The sequence below is a fragment of the Rattus norvegicus genome, chromosome 16 (assembly GCF_036323735.1).
Source record: "Rattus norvegicus strain BN/NHsdMcwi chromosome 16, GRCr8, whole genome shotgun sequence".
NCBI classification, from domain to species: Eukaryota; Metazoa; Chordata; class Mammalia; order Rodentia; family Muridae; genus Rattus; species Rattus norvegicus.
The window spans coordinates 72557-85917 of record NC_086034.1 but is presented as its reverse complement, the minus strand read 5'-3'; the positions used below and the strand labels follow the sequence as shown (position 1 = coordinate 85917).

Sequence of the window (13361 nt, the reverse complement as noted above, 5' to 3'; positions counted from 1 at the left end):
AACAAAAAGTCATGCCTTCTCTGTCAGGCTTCCCCCAAACACCAAAACCCACTCCATCTATTTTCAGTTCCGTCAGTGTTACTTAACCATTCTGGGGTGCACATTTTGGGGGCGTGTCGAGATGCGCGACAGTGTGGTCCCTGGAGTCCCTCTCTTTCCTGCTTGTGAATGCATACATTCCATACATTCCACCTCTGCTCCCTGCTGACATCTTCAGCACCTTTGTTGGTTTAATCCTCACATTTAAACTATTTCCATGAAAATGTTTTTCCTAAATGGTACCTAAGTAAAATAAGCAGTGTTTCTCATTTGCTTGTACATTTTGCAGTCTAGCCATCCAAAAACTTCTGGACACACAATTGTCAAAATAGTCAAAACCATCAGTTCTTCCTAGTTAGTTTTTTGGGATGGGGTGTTAGTTTTTAAACTGTAGAATCACAGAGTCAAGGAGTTTGATCATTAGAAAGCTGTTGCTGGTCACCCAGAAAGCCTGTATCAGTCTGCACTCAGTTCATGCGCAGTGAGTTTATATAAGATGGTGGTTACAGAACACCCAAAACTGAGCTCTGCATGGACACCTAGAGCACTGTAGGGCCTGCTCATAAAAACTCACTGATTGATTGCATACCTGTGATTTATAGACAGCCTGGATCATCGGTGCTTATAGTAAACCTGTTCCTCGTGTCCTCGTTAGAATGAAAAACGATCTAATGCCCTCCCATGGAACTGCTGACTGAGAAGTTAGAGAGTATGGCTGGAGCAGGCCACGGCCCGTGGTGTTGGCTGCCGCATCTCTAGGTCTTAGAGCCTAGTACACATTGGCAGATGAAGCTGCCTCAGACTGCAATCCAGTACAGTATTACACTGTGCAGTACAGAGTGGTACAGATGGGGACACTGGAGACTGAGAAGAGACTTAGCCATGCCTCCTTAGATCTAGTCTCCTGCCTGCCAGCTCACTGTTCTCTTTTTCTCTTAGAATCTATACAAGGAACAACTGAGTGCTGTTGGCTAGCTTATGAAAGGAAAGATTGTTTCATTGTGTGTGGGTCTTTTTGTTTTTTGTTTTTTATCATGGTCCCATAGGTGAACAAAGCAAACATCAATTTTTTGAGGAAACTGGTTCGAAATGGCCCAGATGTTCACCCAGGAGCCAATTTTATCCAACAGAGGCACATGCAGATGAAAAGGTAATGCCTTCCCAATTGGGATTAACTTGCTTTACAGCACTGCTCCCCAGGACCATGGCGTGCATTCCAAATAGTGGCGTGTTGGAGTGTAGTGTGCATGTTTCAGTCGAGTGTACTTATGTCTGTTACTGTTTAATCACTGCATGTGCAGGAAGTATATTGGTCTTTAGCACGCGACATTATTAGACCTGGATGCACAGAGCACCTTGAGGTACAGATGTCTGTTTTCTCTGTTACGCTCACTGGTGCTCATTTCACCAGGTTTGGTTTGCGGCACCAGGTGAGGTGACCGCTAATGGCTTCTGTCATGGGGATCTTAAGAATCCTGTGCAAAAAGGCGCACTACTATATTGCTATGATTCTAAAACAAAATACTTTAGTGTTTAACACCTGTCTCTCCTGGGTCTGGAGAATGAATCCGGAACTTTGAGGATGCTAAGCAAACATCCTATGTCCTGCAGAGCCATACCTCCAGCTCCCAGTACCCTCTTTTTAAAAGTTGGGTCTCACTGAGTGATGGCAGCACACCTTTAACCCAGCACTGGGGAAATAGAGGCAGACAGAGCTCCAAGTTTGAGGCCAGCCTTGTCTACAGAGTGAGTGCCAGGACAGTCAGGGCTACACAGAGAAACCCTGTTTTGAAAAAACAAAGAGCAGGGGTGGGGGTGTGTGGTGTGTGTGTGTCTCGATGTATAGTCCATATTGGGGTGTACTCAGCTGGGATTTGAACCTAGGGCTCTGCCACTGAGCCATATTCTTAGCTGTTTTCTCATTTCTAAAAGTAGGGCATGTCTTATAATCAACTTGGCATAGGTTAACAGCTTTTTTCCTGATGATACATAGACTAGTGTTATATCTTGAAAATGGAGCCGTGTGTGGTGGCAGAGGCACTTGGAAGCCCACACTAAGGCAAGAAGGAGGCTTACAAGTTCCAGGTCAGCCTGGCTACATGGGAAGACCTTGTCTCAAATTAGTCAGTCAGATGGTAATGTCTGTCTCAGACTAGTTTAAGTGTCATAGACACCAGTTCCTGATCTGCAGGACGAGAACTGTAGGGGAGAACTTCGTTCAGAGACCTTGTGCATTCTGCACCTGTAGGTTCCTGAAGTATGGGAATCGGGAAAAGATGGCTCAGGAGCTCAAGTTCGGTGACATTGTAGAGAGACACCTGATAGATGGAGACGTGGTATTGTTCAACCGGCAGCCCTCACTGCACAAACTGAGCATCATGGCCCATCTGGTGAGTGTGAGGTTCCCACTCTTACTTCCTGCTGAGTGGGAACTTACAGCGTATATAGTGTGCTGAATTGTCAGTGAGTTAACTTAAAAATGCTGAAAATCTCCAAGTTTTATAACTTTGAACTTTCCATTTCAGTTTAAAGAAAACTTGTTTAAAATCGTGTGTGTGTGTGTGTGTGTGTGTGTGTGTGTGTGTGTGTGTGTGTGTGTGTGTCTGTGTCTGTGTCTATGTCTATGTCTATGTGTCTGTCTGTGTGACTGTGTCTATGGTCATGCCATGATGCATATGTGGAGTTAGGGAACAATGCACAGAAACTGATTCTCTTTTCCTATGTGCTTCCCAGAGATCAAACTCAGGTTGTCAGAAATAGAACTTTTTAATTTTTACTTTATTTTTTAGAGTTTATTATTATTATTTTTTTTATTATTATTATTATTGGAGAGAGAGAGTGTGTGTGTGTGTACGCGCACATGCATGTGCGTGCGTGCCATGTGTGTGCAGATACCTAAGAGGGTATGAGATCCCTTGAACTGGAATTATAGGCAGTGTGAGAGGACCAGAATGGGTTGGGAACCAGATTTGCGTGCTCTGGAGTAGCAAGCACTTCTAACCTCAGAACCCTCTGCAGCCCCTCCCTAAAGAGTTCTTCACATTCAAGCTGTAAGAACCATACCCAGCCCACAGTGGCACAGATCTAATTGAGAGTTGGTGTGAAAACAGCAGAAATGGTTTCATTTTGCAAAGGCAAACGTGTTGTGCATACAGCTTTGTATAAAATAGGCAGAAAATCATTTGGTTTTGCTTTTGCCTGTTAACTTAGCAACTGAAATGCTTAAAGGACTTGTATCAGCAGGCCTCCTGAAGAGTGTCGAATGTCATAGGCACCAGCAGAGGCAGACATGGTTTTGGAGAGCTGTGTTGTGGGCCCCCCTGCAGATGAGGCTCTGCTCCTGCTACTGCTTTTCATCCCTGTGAGCTCAAAATGAGCCTGAAGATATCCCCAGATTCAGGTTCGCCTTTTTGGCAGAACTGATGTCTAAATGGTGTTGGTTATTGTGTTTGGCTTATTTGGGGAGGTTCGTGTAATCTGGCCACCCACTCTGGTTGATGCTAATAAAAAGATTCAAATACTGAGGCCTAATTTCTAATTTCTTTCTGTTCTCCTGCATTATCCAGACAAGTTTAATGAAAGTTTTTCCTTGCTGTTGGAGCAGTGGCTCCCCCTGAAGTGCAGTTCACAGAGGAAAGAGTATTCATGGCTAGTTCTTTCCCTTCCTTTTCAGTCGGTGGAGGTGAGACGCAGGCACTTCCAGTTTACTTACTTGATAGGTTTGTTTTTTTGACTTCCACCTGTTATAAACTCAGTGTGAAACTTAATGACTGCTTGGGTACTGTGGAGTGTACATGTCATATCCTGTGTTGGTGTCTGCCTTATAGTATGTTACATTTGTTTTGGTCACCAGAGCTTGTTAACTAGATCTACAAATGATGTTTACCACAACAGAACATGTAGAAGTGCTTTTCTTCTGGACACGCCTAAGTCCTTTTCATATTTCATTTTGTTTGGTGTTCTATAGGCCAAGGTCAAGCCTCATCGAACCTTCAGATTCAATGAATGTGTCTGCACTCCCTACAATGCAGACTTCGATGGGGATGAAATGAACCTTCATCTTCCCCAGACAGAGGAAGCCAAAGCAGAGGCCCTTGTTCTCATGGGGGTAGGTAGTGCCTGTGAGACGGGCCCCACATGAAATGGCAGTGCAGGTCAATGCCAGGCTCAGCTGGGCAGTAGTGGTGGCAGAGGCAGGCGAATCTCTGAGTTCAAGGCCAGCCTGCTCTACAGTGTGAGTTCTAGGTCAGCCAGGGCTACGCAGAGAAACTGTGTCTAAGGAAAAGAAGAAAAGAGAAGAGAAGAAATAGCCTGACATGGTACTGCTTGCCTGTAACTCCAGCACTTAAGAACCTTAGCTATTGAGTGAGACCCAGCCCACTGGAGGTAGAGACAAGAACATTATAAGTTCAAGGCCAGCATGGATTACATGATCCTATCTCAAAAAAGTTGGCAGGGGGGTGTGAATCAGTGCCAGTATGGCCCTTGTCGGGGAAGATGCCCAACCAAGTGGATTTCCCAGTAGCTTTTGGCACATGTATGTTCTAAATGAAGCTTCCCTGAAGTGTATTTCATGTTACTTTGGCCTCTTAAAGGGCACAGCACTAACTCTTTTCTCCTCCAGACTTAAAATGAGACTGCTGTGGCTGCAGAGGTTCTATGATAGGGAGGTTGGCACCTGCTTAGAGGAGTTGGTCTCTGTCTATGCACTGTCCTCACTGCCCTTCCTATTCCTGCGGCACATGGCACTATTGGGGGTCTTCTCTGTCAGACTCTGCCCTTTAATAATTCCTGACTGGTTCCTTTGTAGAGCTTTGGGTTTTGTGGATTCTAATTGGGACCTAGGTGTGTTGCCTGTGTTAGCCTTGAAGTCATGAGCTCAAGTGATCCTCCTGCCTCAGTCTCCTAAGTGGTCAAACTATACATTACACTACATCTGGCTTGGCCTTTTTTTCCTCTGGCTTACATTTCTACATTATAAACTAACCTATGTCATAGTTGTAAGTATTCTATAATCCTACCCCAAAAAAATCACTTGTAGGGAGAGTATGGCTATGGCGCTATGGTGGACTCTTTGCTGACATGCTCAAAGCTGTTAATTCAGTTCCCAGTCCCTCTAAATGTAAATAGGTTTTTTTTTTAAAGGCCAGTTATTTCTTTGATCCAGCTTTTCTTCTGTAGTGTTGGGATTTACTCCTTGGCTTGTACTCTCGACCACTAAGGCACACTCCGCCTCCACACGTTCATTGTTGAGATGGGCTTGCTCTGTAGCACAGGCTAGCTGAGAACTCACCATGATCCTCCTACATCTGCTTTTAGCCTTAATATAATAGACTTACAATACTGCACTTAGCTACAGGCTTCATCACTGATGTGATACTTCAGACTTAACACTGATTTAGGCCTTAGTCCATGTATTAATTCTGAGGTTTGCATTGTCTGCCTTTGTAGGGTTTTTGTTTGTTTTTCTAACAGAAAGTACCTGCTGTTTTGTAATTAAAAGTAATACTAAAATGTTCTCAGGAAGAATAGCTAGCACTTGGACTCATCCAGTCAGAATCTGCTTGTAGGGGCCACACCATTGTTGTTCTGTTAGACGAACTTCTTGGCTAAAATCACAACTGTTAACTATAGGCTTAGACACTTGCATGTGTGTGGGGTCTGCTCTATCTGAACAAATGTTTGAGTTTCACTCAAAACCTAGGGGACATGGGGGTCATCACTGCATGGTGGCTTACAGTTGGGAAGTAAAAGGTCTGGCAGGGTCTTGGAGGTAGCAAGGAGGCCCAGAAAACCCAGTCTCACAGCAGTGCTCTGTATCACTTCATGGACATTGGAAGATTCCCACTCTGACATGGAAACTTCTGCCTGTTCTCAAGTGCTGTTAGAACTTGACAGCTCAAACACGAGAAATTGCTCAGTCCTGCTGTGATTGTGGAGAAACATGGACTTGTTGATTTCAGAGCTAACACTCTCTTAGCACTCACTGAAGGGCATTCTTAGCTGGACTGGTTCCACACTTGTTAATGCTAGTGCTTGGGAAGCTGGTGCTGGAGGATCACTGTGAGTTCCAGTCTAGCCTGGATTACAGAGTGAGCTCTAGGCCAACCTGGGCTACAGAATGAGTGCCTACTAGAGAGTTTTCTTTTCCCTTGGTAGATAAGGAAGCTACCAGATAATAAGGATGCTGGGGTAGAGACCTCACAGTTCAACAGTCACAGATGCAGGCTGCAGTGTACAGCTAGAGTGTCTGACTTGTACTTGTTTCTCCTTCAGACCAAAGCGAACCTTGTAACCCCAAGAAATGGGGAGCCACTCATTGCTGCCATTCAGGACTTCCTAACAGGTGAGTTTGGGAAGCCACAGTGATTCCTATGATGGCCTGAACTGAACACTGCTCATTGTATGCTATTCACTTGTTGGTTTGTGACAGGGTCCCCTGGGTGGCTTAGGCTGGGCTGGTGCTCAGAATCCTGCCCCACTCTCCCAGGTGTCATCGGTATAGGTGTGCACCTCCGTGCTCTGCCCTGTGCTTTTAGGTTTGTCGTTTACCCTTGAGCTTGCTGGAGGTATTTATTTTAAACCGGTTGATTATCATTTGATTCTGGGTGCACTCACTGAGCTCTACAGACTTTGCATTTATTTTTCTGTTGTTTCTTTTATGGTGGAGGCTTAGGGAGAGGAGGTGGGGGCAAAGAGTGTTGCTTCAGGTAGGCTGAGTCTGGGGATTTGGTGGGGCTTCATATAGGCTGAGCATGTGTTGGGAGATGTTCATTAGGGTTTCCTCTGGGCTGACTGAGCTTATGATGAAACTAGAGGGGCCTAGTATCTGGCCCAGGTACTGACTGCCACAGCTCTAACTGAGGCAGGGGATGGGACAAAGCCACTTCACTAACTTAGGGGTAGAGTCGGGGGCACAGTCAGTACCTCTGTTTGAATTCTAATCTAGGAAACAGACTTAAAGGTTAAAAATGTGTGCGCTTCCCCAATATGGTTTCTTTTCCTTTTGTGCTGGTTCCTTACCTTCTTAGGTGCCTACCTCCTCACCCTCAAGGACACTTTCTTTGATCGAGCCAAGGCTTGCCAGATCATTGCTTCAATACTGGTTGGCAAAGATGAAAAAATTAAAGTGCGCCTCCCACCCCCTACAATACTAAAGGTGTGTTGGGGTCCACGTGGGTTGGGGTGGAGTGAAGGGGGCCATGCCGTTGCTGGGCTTGCCTGTCCCCACTGCACCCTCTTGCCTTTCTGAAGTGGAGAGAGAAGACCAGCGCTCATCTGTCCCTCCTTTCCTCCAGCCTGTCACCCTGTGGACCGGAAAGCAAATCTTCAGTGTCATCCTCAGGCCTAGTGACGACAATCCAGTGAGGGCCAACCTTCGAACCAAGGGCAAGCAGTACTGTGGCAAGGGGGAAGACCTCTGCACCAACGATTCCTGTGAGTGGAAGGGAAGGGATGGGATGGCAAAGAGTGAACTCCACTCTTGTTCCTACAAAGGCCTCAGGAGGAAGTGATCTTTTTCGGAAATATCAGTCTTGGTTCCTCTAGATGGCAGAGATCCAGGGGTCAGAGTGGTCCTTTTTAATGGTTTTGTCAGTTAGTGCAATTTCTCTTTTTTTCTGGGGAGTGGGGAGCAGGTGAGCATCAAAGGTTGTTTAAGGTTTATAAGTTACTATCATAATTATTATTATTATTATATATGCCTTTTAGACAATATATTCATTGTCTAACAGCACAACTACTAACTAGGTGAGCTTTTAATGGAGGTAAAGTCTCACACTGTAGCCCAAACCAACATGGAGCTAACAGCATCTTTCTGCTTCACTTCAAGAGTGCTGGCTGGCACTTCCGTGGTGAGCAGTCCCACCTTGCTCTGCTTTGGTAGTGAGGATTGAACTCAGGGCCTTATGCATGATGCTCTCACAGAACTACACCCCTCCTCAAGACTGATGGGTTTAATTTATTTGGTCAGAAAGAAGTCTTGCTAACATGAAGATTTGGCATAACAGAAAGAGGATTTTTTTTTTCTTTTTTTCGGAGCTGGGGACCGAACCCAGGGCCTTGTGCTTGCTAGGCAAGTGCTCTACCGCTGAGCTAAATCCCCAACCCCCAGAAAGAGGATTTAAATACAGTTCATTCATGTCTCTTTAGTAAAATCAGTGACTCTGAGTGAGATTCACAACCAGCATCCAGTGGTTACTGTCTAGCACAATCGTTTTAGCTCTCCCAGCTCCTGGCAAGCAGTCCCTGGCATAGCGAAGGTCAGAATGAGCATGGCTAGCAGGGCCTTGGGACTAGCTCTGTGACTATCCGGGATGCCCTGCTGAGCTCTCTGAAGGTCAGACTAGACTGTGTCTAGTGTTTGGAGGGATACTTTCTTCTCATATTTGTTGCCTTATCAGAAAACAAGGTTTTAAGGAGAAATTCTTTGGCTGTACTTTGAATTTTCGGGATGTTAACATTATTGTTGACCAGATAACTGTCCACCTAAATGCATTGTCAAGTATCACCCTTCCAGATGTCACCATCCAGAACAGCGAGTTGATGTGCGGCAGCATGGACAAAGGGACTCTGGGGTCGGGGTCCAAGAACAACATCTTCTACATCTTGCTTCGAGACTGGGGGCAGAACGAGGCTGCCGATGCCATGTCTCGGCTTGCCAGGCTGGCTCCTGTCTACCTGTGTGAGTGTCTCAGTAGCTTCATGTTTCATGTTAATGCCGCTGCAGTAGGGAAGGCTTAATGTGTTCTAAGTGCTCTTCCACCGCTTCATCCTCACGCCCACACAGGACAGAATGCTAAGTCATGTGTGCATGTAGCAGTAAGGTCAACTCAGGCCTGCCAAATTGGGGATGTGAATTTGATTTTCTTTTTTTCTTCCTAATCAGAACTTTCAGTAGCTTCCCATTGTCTATAAATGGGCTCACTGCATATAAAGCCCTTTATGTGACACTGCCCAGGTACTTGGGAATGGTCCCTCTGGGCTTCTCTTGATCCCAACCACTCATACTGTGTGTGTGTGTGTGTGTGTGTGTGTGTGTGTGTGTGTGTGTGTGTGTGTGTGTGTGTGTTGTCTTGTGCTTTTTGGAAAAGTTCATAGTGGTAAGCCCTGGTATATGTAAGCCTTTTCATTTCTTATGCTAATCAGTCAGTCATAAATTTGCAACCGTGTCCTTTCTTTCTGGAAATTTCCTCATTATTTCTTGGATAATGTTATCTTCATTTCTTGCTGTTTTTACCTTGTGTTAATTACATTTCTATTTACTTCATAAATTGTGCTTTTTATACCTTTTTTCTATTACCTATGTCTTTACTGTTGATTCATCTCTTATCATTTCTGTTGATACGTGTTGGTCTGCAGTGAGAAGGCCGACTCTCAGTTCAACCAAGGAACCTAGGGGACCATCAAACCCACAGCCCCATTTCCAATCAGCGATTAGTACATCGCACCCAAAGGGCCACCACTTATCTCCAGCAGTAACAGGTTTCCCTAGGGAGGCTTGATTCCCTCAGAGGCATCAGAAGACATGTCTTCCCCAGGGATAGTGACTTGGAAGCTGGACAGGAGGGGCTCAGATTTCCCTGCTCTGTATTGCACAGGTGGTTCTCCAGTGTCATGTCGTCCTATCGGCTGTGACTAGTATTCCCAAATCTGGAGCCCTTGGTTCCTTCCTGAGTATGTGTCCTGCTGTCTCCCTTTGGAGCACAGCCAGAGCCTGTTCCTTACACAGACTTCCCACCCGTTCGTCTGGTTTTGAGTATATTCATCTCCATGTCTGTAGGACCTAGCAATCTCAGGCTTAAGCCTTGTTGGTTCTCCACCTCCCGACATGGGAGGTCCTCTCCTTTCCCATGCAGCTGAGACTGACCACTCAGCCACGCTTCTTCACATTGAAGCTTAGTCCCGGCCTACCGGAAATGGCATTTATATTGCCTTTTCGTTCCCCACTGGGGACAGAACCCAGATTTACACAGCTCTTTCCCCTCGGAGTTACACCCCAGCCTAACACTTCCTCCTTTTCTCTCTTTGAAAGTGGTTTCTGAGAAGAGGGCAGGCGGTAGGATGAGCTCTGCCTGACAGGTTAACGGAAAATGGTTATCACTCTCTTACCCTGCCTGCCAATTCTTCTTCAGCTAACCGTGGGTTCTCCATTGGGATTGGTGACGTCACGCCTGGCCAGGGACTGCTGAAAGCCAAGTATGAGCTACTAAATGCTGGCTACAAAAAATGTGACGAATACATTGAAGCCCTGAACACAGGCAAGCTGCAGCAGCAGCCAGGCTGCACTGCTGAGGAGACACTAGAGGTGAGACTGCCTTCCAGATCGGCACGGTCAGTTGTCCTGCTTACAGTGTGCTTGGGGATGGGCTAAAAGTCATGAAGAGGAGATGGCAGAGGAGCGAGAAGGGAAGCACCATCTGTTGCAGTCCTGGCCTGTGTTCTTATTTTCTGACAAGACAGGGCCTTTGCTCCATGCTCTCTGGTATGGAAACATGATATCTGTTCTTTGACCTCATGGGGCTGCTCTGACTGTCACTCAGTGCCTCTGCCCTCCCTGCCTCCAGCATCCTTCCATAGACACCAAACTCTAGCTCTCAGTGGGCTGATCATTACCATGGCTTGGGTATGTATAGGGCAGGAAATACTCATGCTGGACGGTCTTACACACAGCCTCCTCACGTGCGAAACTGCTTGGCTGAGTCCTGAGCTGGCCCCATCAAAATCTGTTAACCTCTCCTCTAGAAGCATAAAGTTCTAGAGTAACTGGGGTGCCAGCAGGTGGGGCACCCCCAGCAGGTGGGGCACCCCCCAGCAGGTGGGGCACCCCCCAGCAGGTGGGGCACCCCCAGCAGGTGGGGCACCCCCAGCAGGTGGGGCACCCCCCAGCAGGTGGGGCACCCCCCCAGCAGGTGGGGCACCCCCCCAGCAGGTGGGGCACCCCCCCAGCAGGTGGGGCACCCCCCCAGCAGGTGGGGCACCCCCCCAGCAGGTGGGGCACTGGGCTTTGTTTTGTTCTGTTTCATGAGAGTCTCACTCTGTAGCTCAGGCTGGTCTCTAATTCAAACTCTTCTGACCTCAGTGTCCTTGAGCCTTGGGATTCGCAAGTATGTGTTACCATATCTCTCTTTTTCTGCCTTCTCTGTGACCTGACCCCTATGCCTTTATCTCACTGTAGTGGGGAAGATAGGCTCTTGAAGCGTTAAGTTTTCCAAGCTGGACGTGGTGGCACACACCTATAATCCCAGTCACGTGGAGGCTGAGGCAGGAAAATGGATAGTTCAAAGCTAGTATTTTATTTTCTCTTCAGATCATATAAATATTTTGCTAAAGAGGGTTCAAGACCAGATTAGGCAACTTTAACAATATTATGACTAAAAAAAGGTGGAGAGAAGAAGAATTCTTTTCGTGATGGGTGTTTGAGACAAGGTTACTCTATGTAAGCCTTCATAGTCTCTAATTACAATCCCGCCATAGCCTCCTGCGTATATATAGTATATATAGTAATCCCCTGGAAGACATTTAAGTCTTACTGGGATGCTTCAAATTACTAGAGTCCTCAATAGGACCAGGACTTCTAGGGGGTTCACCAGGCACCTTAAATTGTGTGTTATGACTGTGCTCATAGGTAAGGGGGCTCCTGGAGTCATCTTGTCACATTCTTTGCTCTTACAAGTTGAAAGCATGCTTGGTGAGAACAGGTAGAGAGACAAGCAGAGTGAGCAGTTCTTCTTCACATGCCACATGTGTCTTTACAGGGCCATGTGTGCATATACACAGTGGGATATCCAGGAGCTGACACAGACAGCAATACACAAGGCCATGTATACATTCTGCTTCATGAACAATTGGACTTTTTGTTTCAGGATTTTATTATAATTAGCTATTCACACTCTTTCAGAGCTCTCCAGAAGAAAGGCCTCTATGCCACTTGGACTTTTTGATTATCAGAGCTCAGTAAACTTCACTGATTGGAAATTGGACATCATTTGAATTTTCTGTAAATGTCACATTGAAGCTTTGTGATCTGTAGAGCCAGAGCATGGCTTCTCACGGACTGCATTTTCTTCCCTGTCCCACTCGCCCCAGGCTCTGATCCTGAAGGAGCTGTCTGTGATCCGGGACCATGCTGGCAGTGCCTGCCTCCGAGAGCTGGACAAGAGCAACAGCCCTCTCACCATGGCCCTGTGTGGTTCCAAAGGTGAGCTAAGCCAACAGGGTTGGATGTTTGTGTGGCCTGCCAGGGGCTTGGCTGAAGAATACAGATATTTGGTACTTGTAACTTTATAGAGGTTCTTCATTTCATTAAGTGCCTGTTTCTAAATCATGGATGACTGAACCTTTGCATTTAGGGCAGTTTAAGTCTTTTGGAGAAACTAGTTGGTAATATGACTGGGTTCCTGAGTTCAAAGGTAATAGATTTAGTGATGTAGCACTATTTCCTTTTTTCTGTTTTGTGGTGTTGAGTATCAAATCTAGGGCTTTGTGCATCTTAGGCAGGTGCTCTATTACTGACCTGTTGTAGCTCTGTCTCAGATGTGGCAAAATGTAACCGTATTTACTCAGACCTGTAAAAGTATCAGATTTCATAATCTGTGCTCAAACTCAGAACCTGAGGCTTCTATTGCTGTAATTTTTGTTTATTATGAAATAGAATTCTAGCTCTCTACCTTGGCTGCCTTTTACCCATTGTTCTACTTCCTGTCCCTGGTGTGCACCTTGGGTTTCCACTCCTCAGTCTTTGCTTCTTTCTCTTGCACTCACTTTCAGATTCCTTCTCCCTGTCCTCCTATGTATGCAAACCCCATTCTGGTGACCATCTGAAAGGTCCCAAAGGGGCTTCCCTCCACCTCACACATGCACATGCCCCTGAGCCCTTTCATTGCCTTCACCTATGTTGCCGTAGCAACCCGTGGACTCCTAGGTTGTGAGCATAAGGGTTGTGCTGTGTCCCATTCTATTTTATCCCCTGTTCTGCCTGGCTTCTGTTACTGTTCTGCATTTTTACATTTTTCTAGTATAATTTACATTCTGACCTGTGCCCTAGGTTCCTTCATTAACATATCACAGATGATTGCCTGTGTGGGACAGCAAGCCATCAGTGGCTCCCGTGTTCCAGATGGCTTTGAGAACAGATCTTTGCCTCACTTTGAGAAGCATTCAAAGGTAAATGGCAGTGGAGGATTGGGAAGGTTTGTCTAGGTTGTCCTCTAGGAACACAGAGCTGTCAGGGTATAATGCCACCATTGGTTTTTCCATGGGATGTTTAATATGATGTGTGGCTGTGGCATTGAGGTCCCCTTCACATCAGTCTTGAAGCATTT

The 13361-nt window shown here is 46.2% G+C and overlaps 1 protein-coding gene across 1 annotated transcript in view; it reads left to right on the top strand.

Annotated features, from left to right (window-relative positions):
- The window catches only part of Polr3a (RNA polymerase III subunit A), a 38995-nt gene that overhangs the window by 9143 nt on the left and 16491 nt on the right, over positions 1-13361 (top strand). The window contains exons 9-18 of the mRNA NM_001414889.1: positions 1086-1189; positions 2288-2429; positions 4007-4147; positions 6316-6385; positions 7071-7198; positions 7338-7476; positions 8558-8722; positions 10173-10345; positions 12127-12238; positions 13085-13203. Coding sequence (NP_001401818.1) covers positions 1086-1189; positions 2288-2429; positions 4007-4147; positions 6316-6385; positions 7071-7198; positions 7338-7476; positions 8558-8722; positions 10173-10345; positions 12127-12238; positions 13085-13203 — 1293 coding nt within the window. The remainder of the gene's footprint in view (positions 1-1085; positions 1190-2287; positions 2430-4006; positions 4148-6315; positions 6386-7070; positions 7199-7337; positions 7477-8557; positions 8723-10172; positions 10346-12126; positions 12239-13084; positions 13204-13361) is intronic.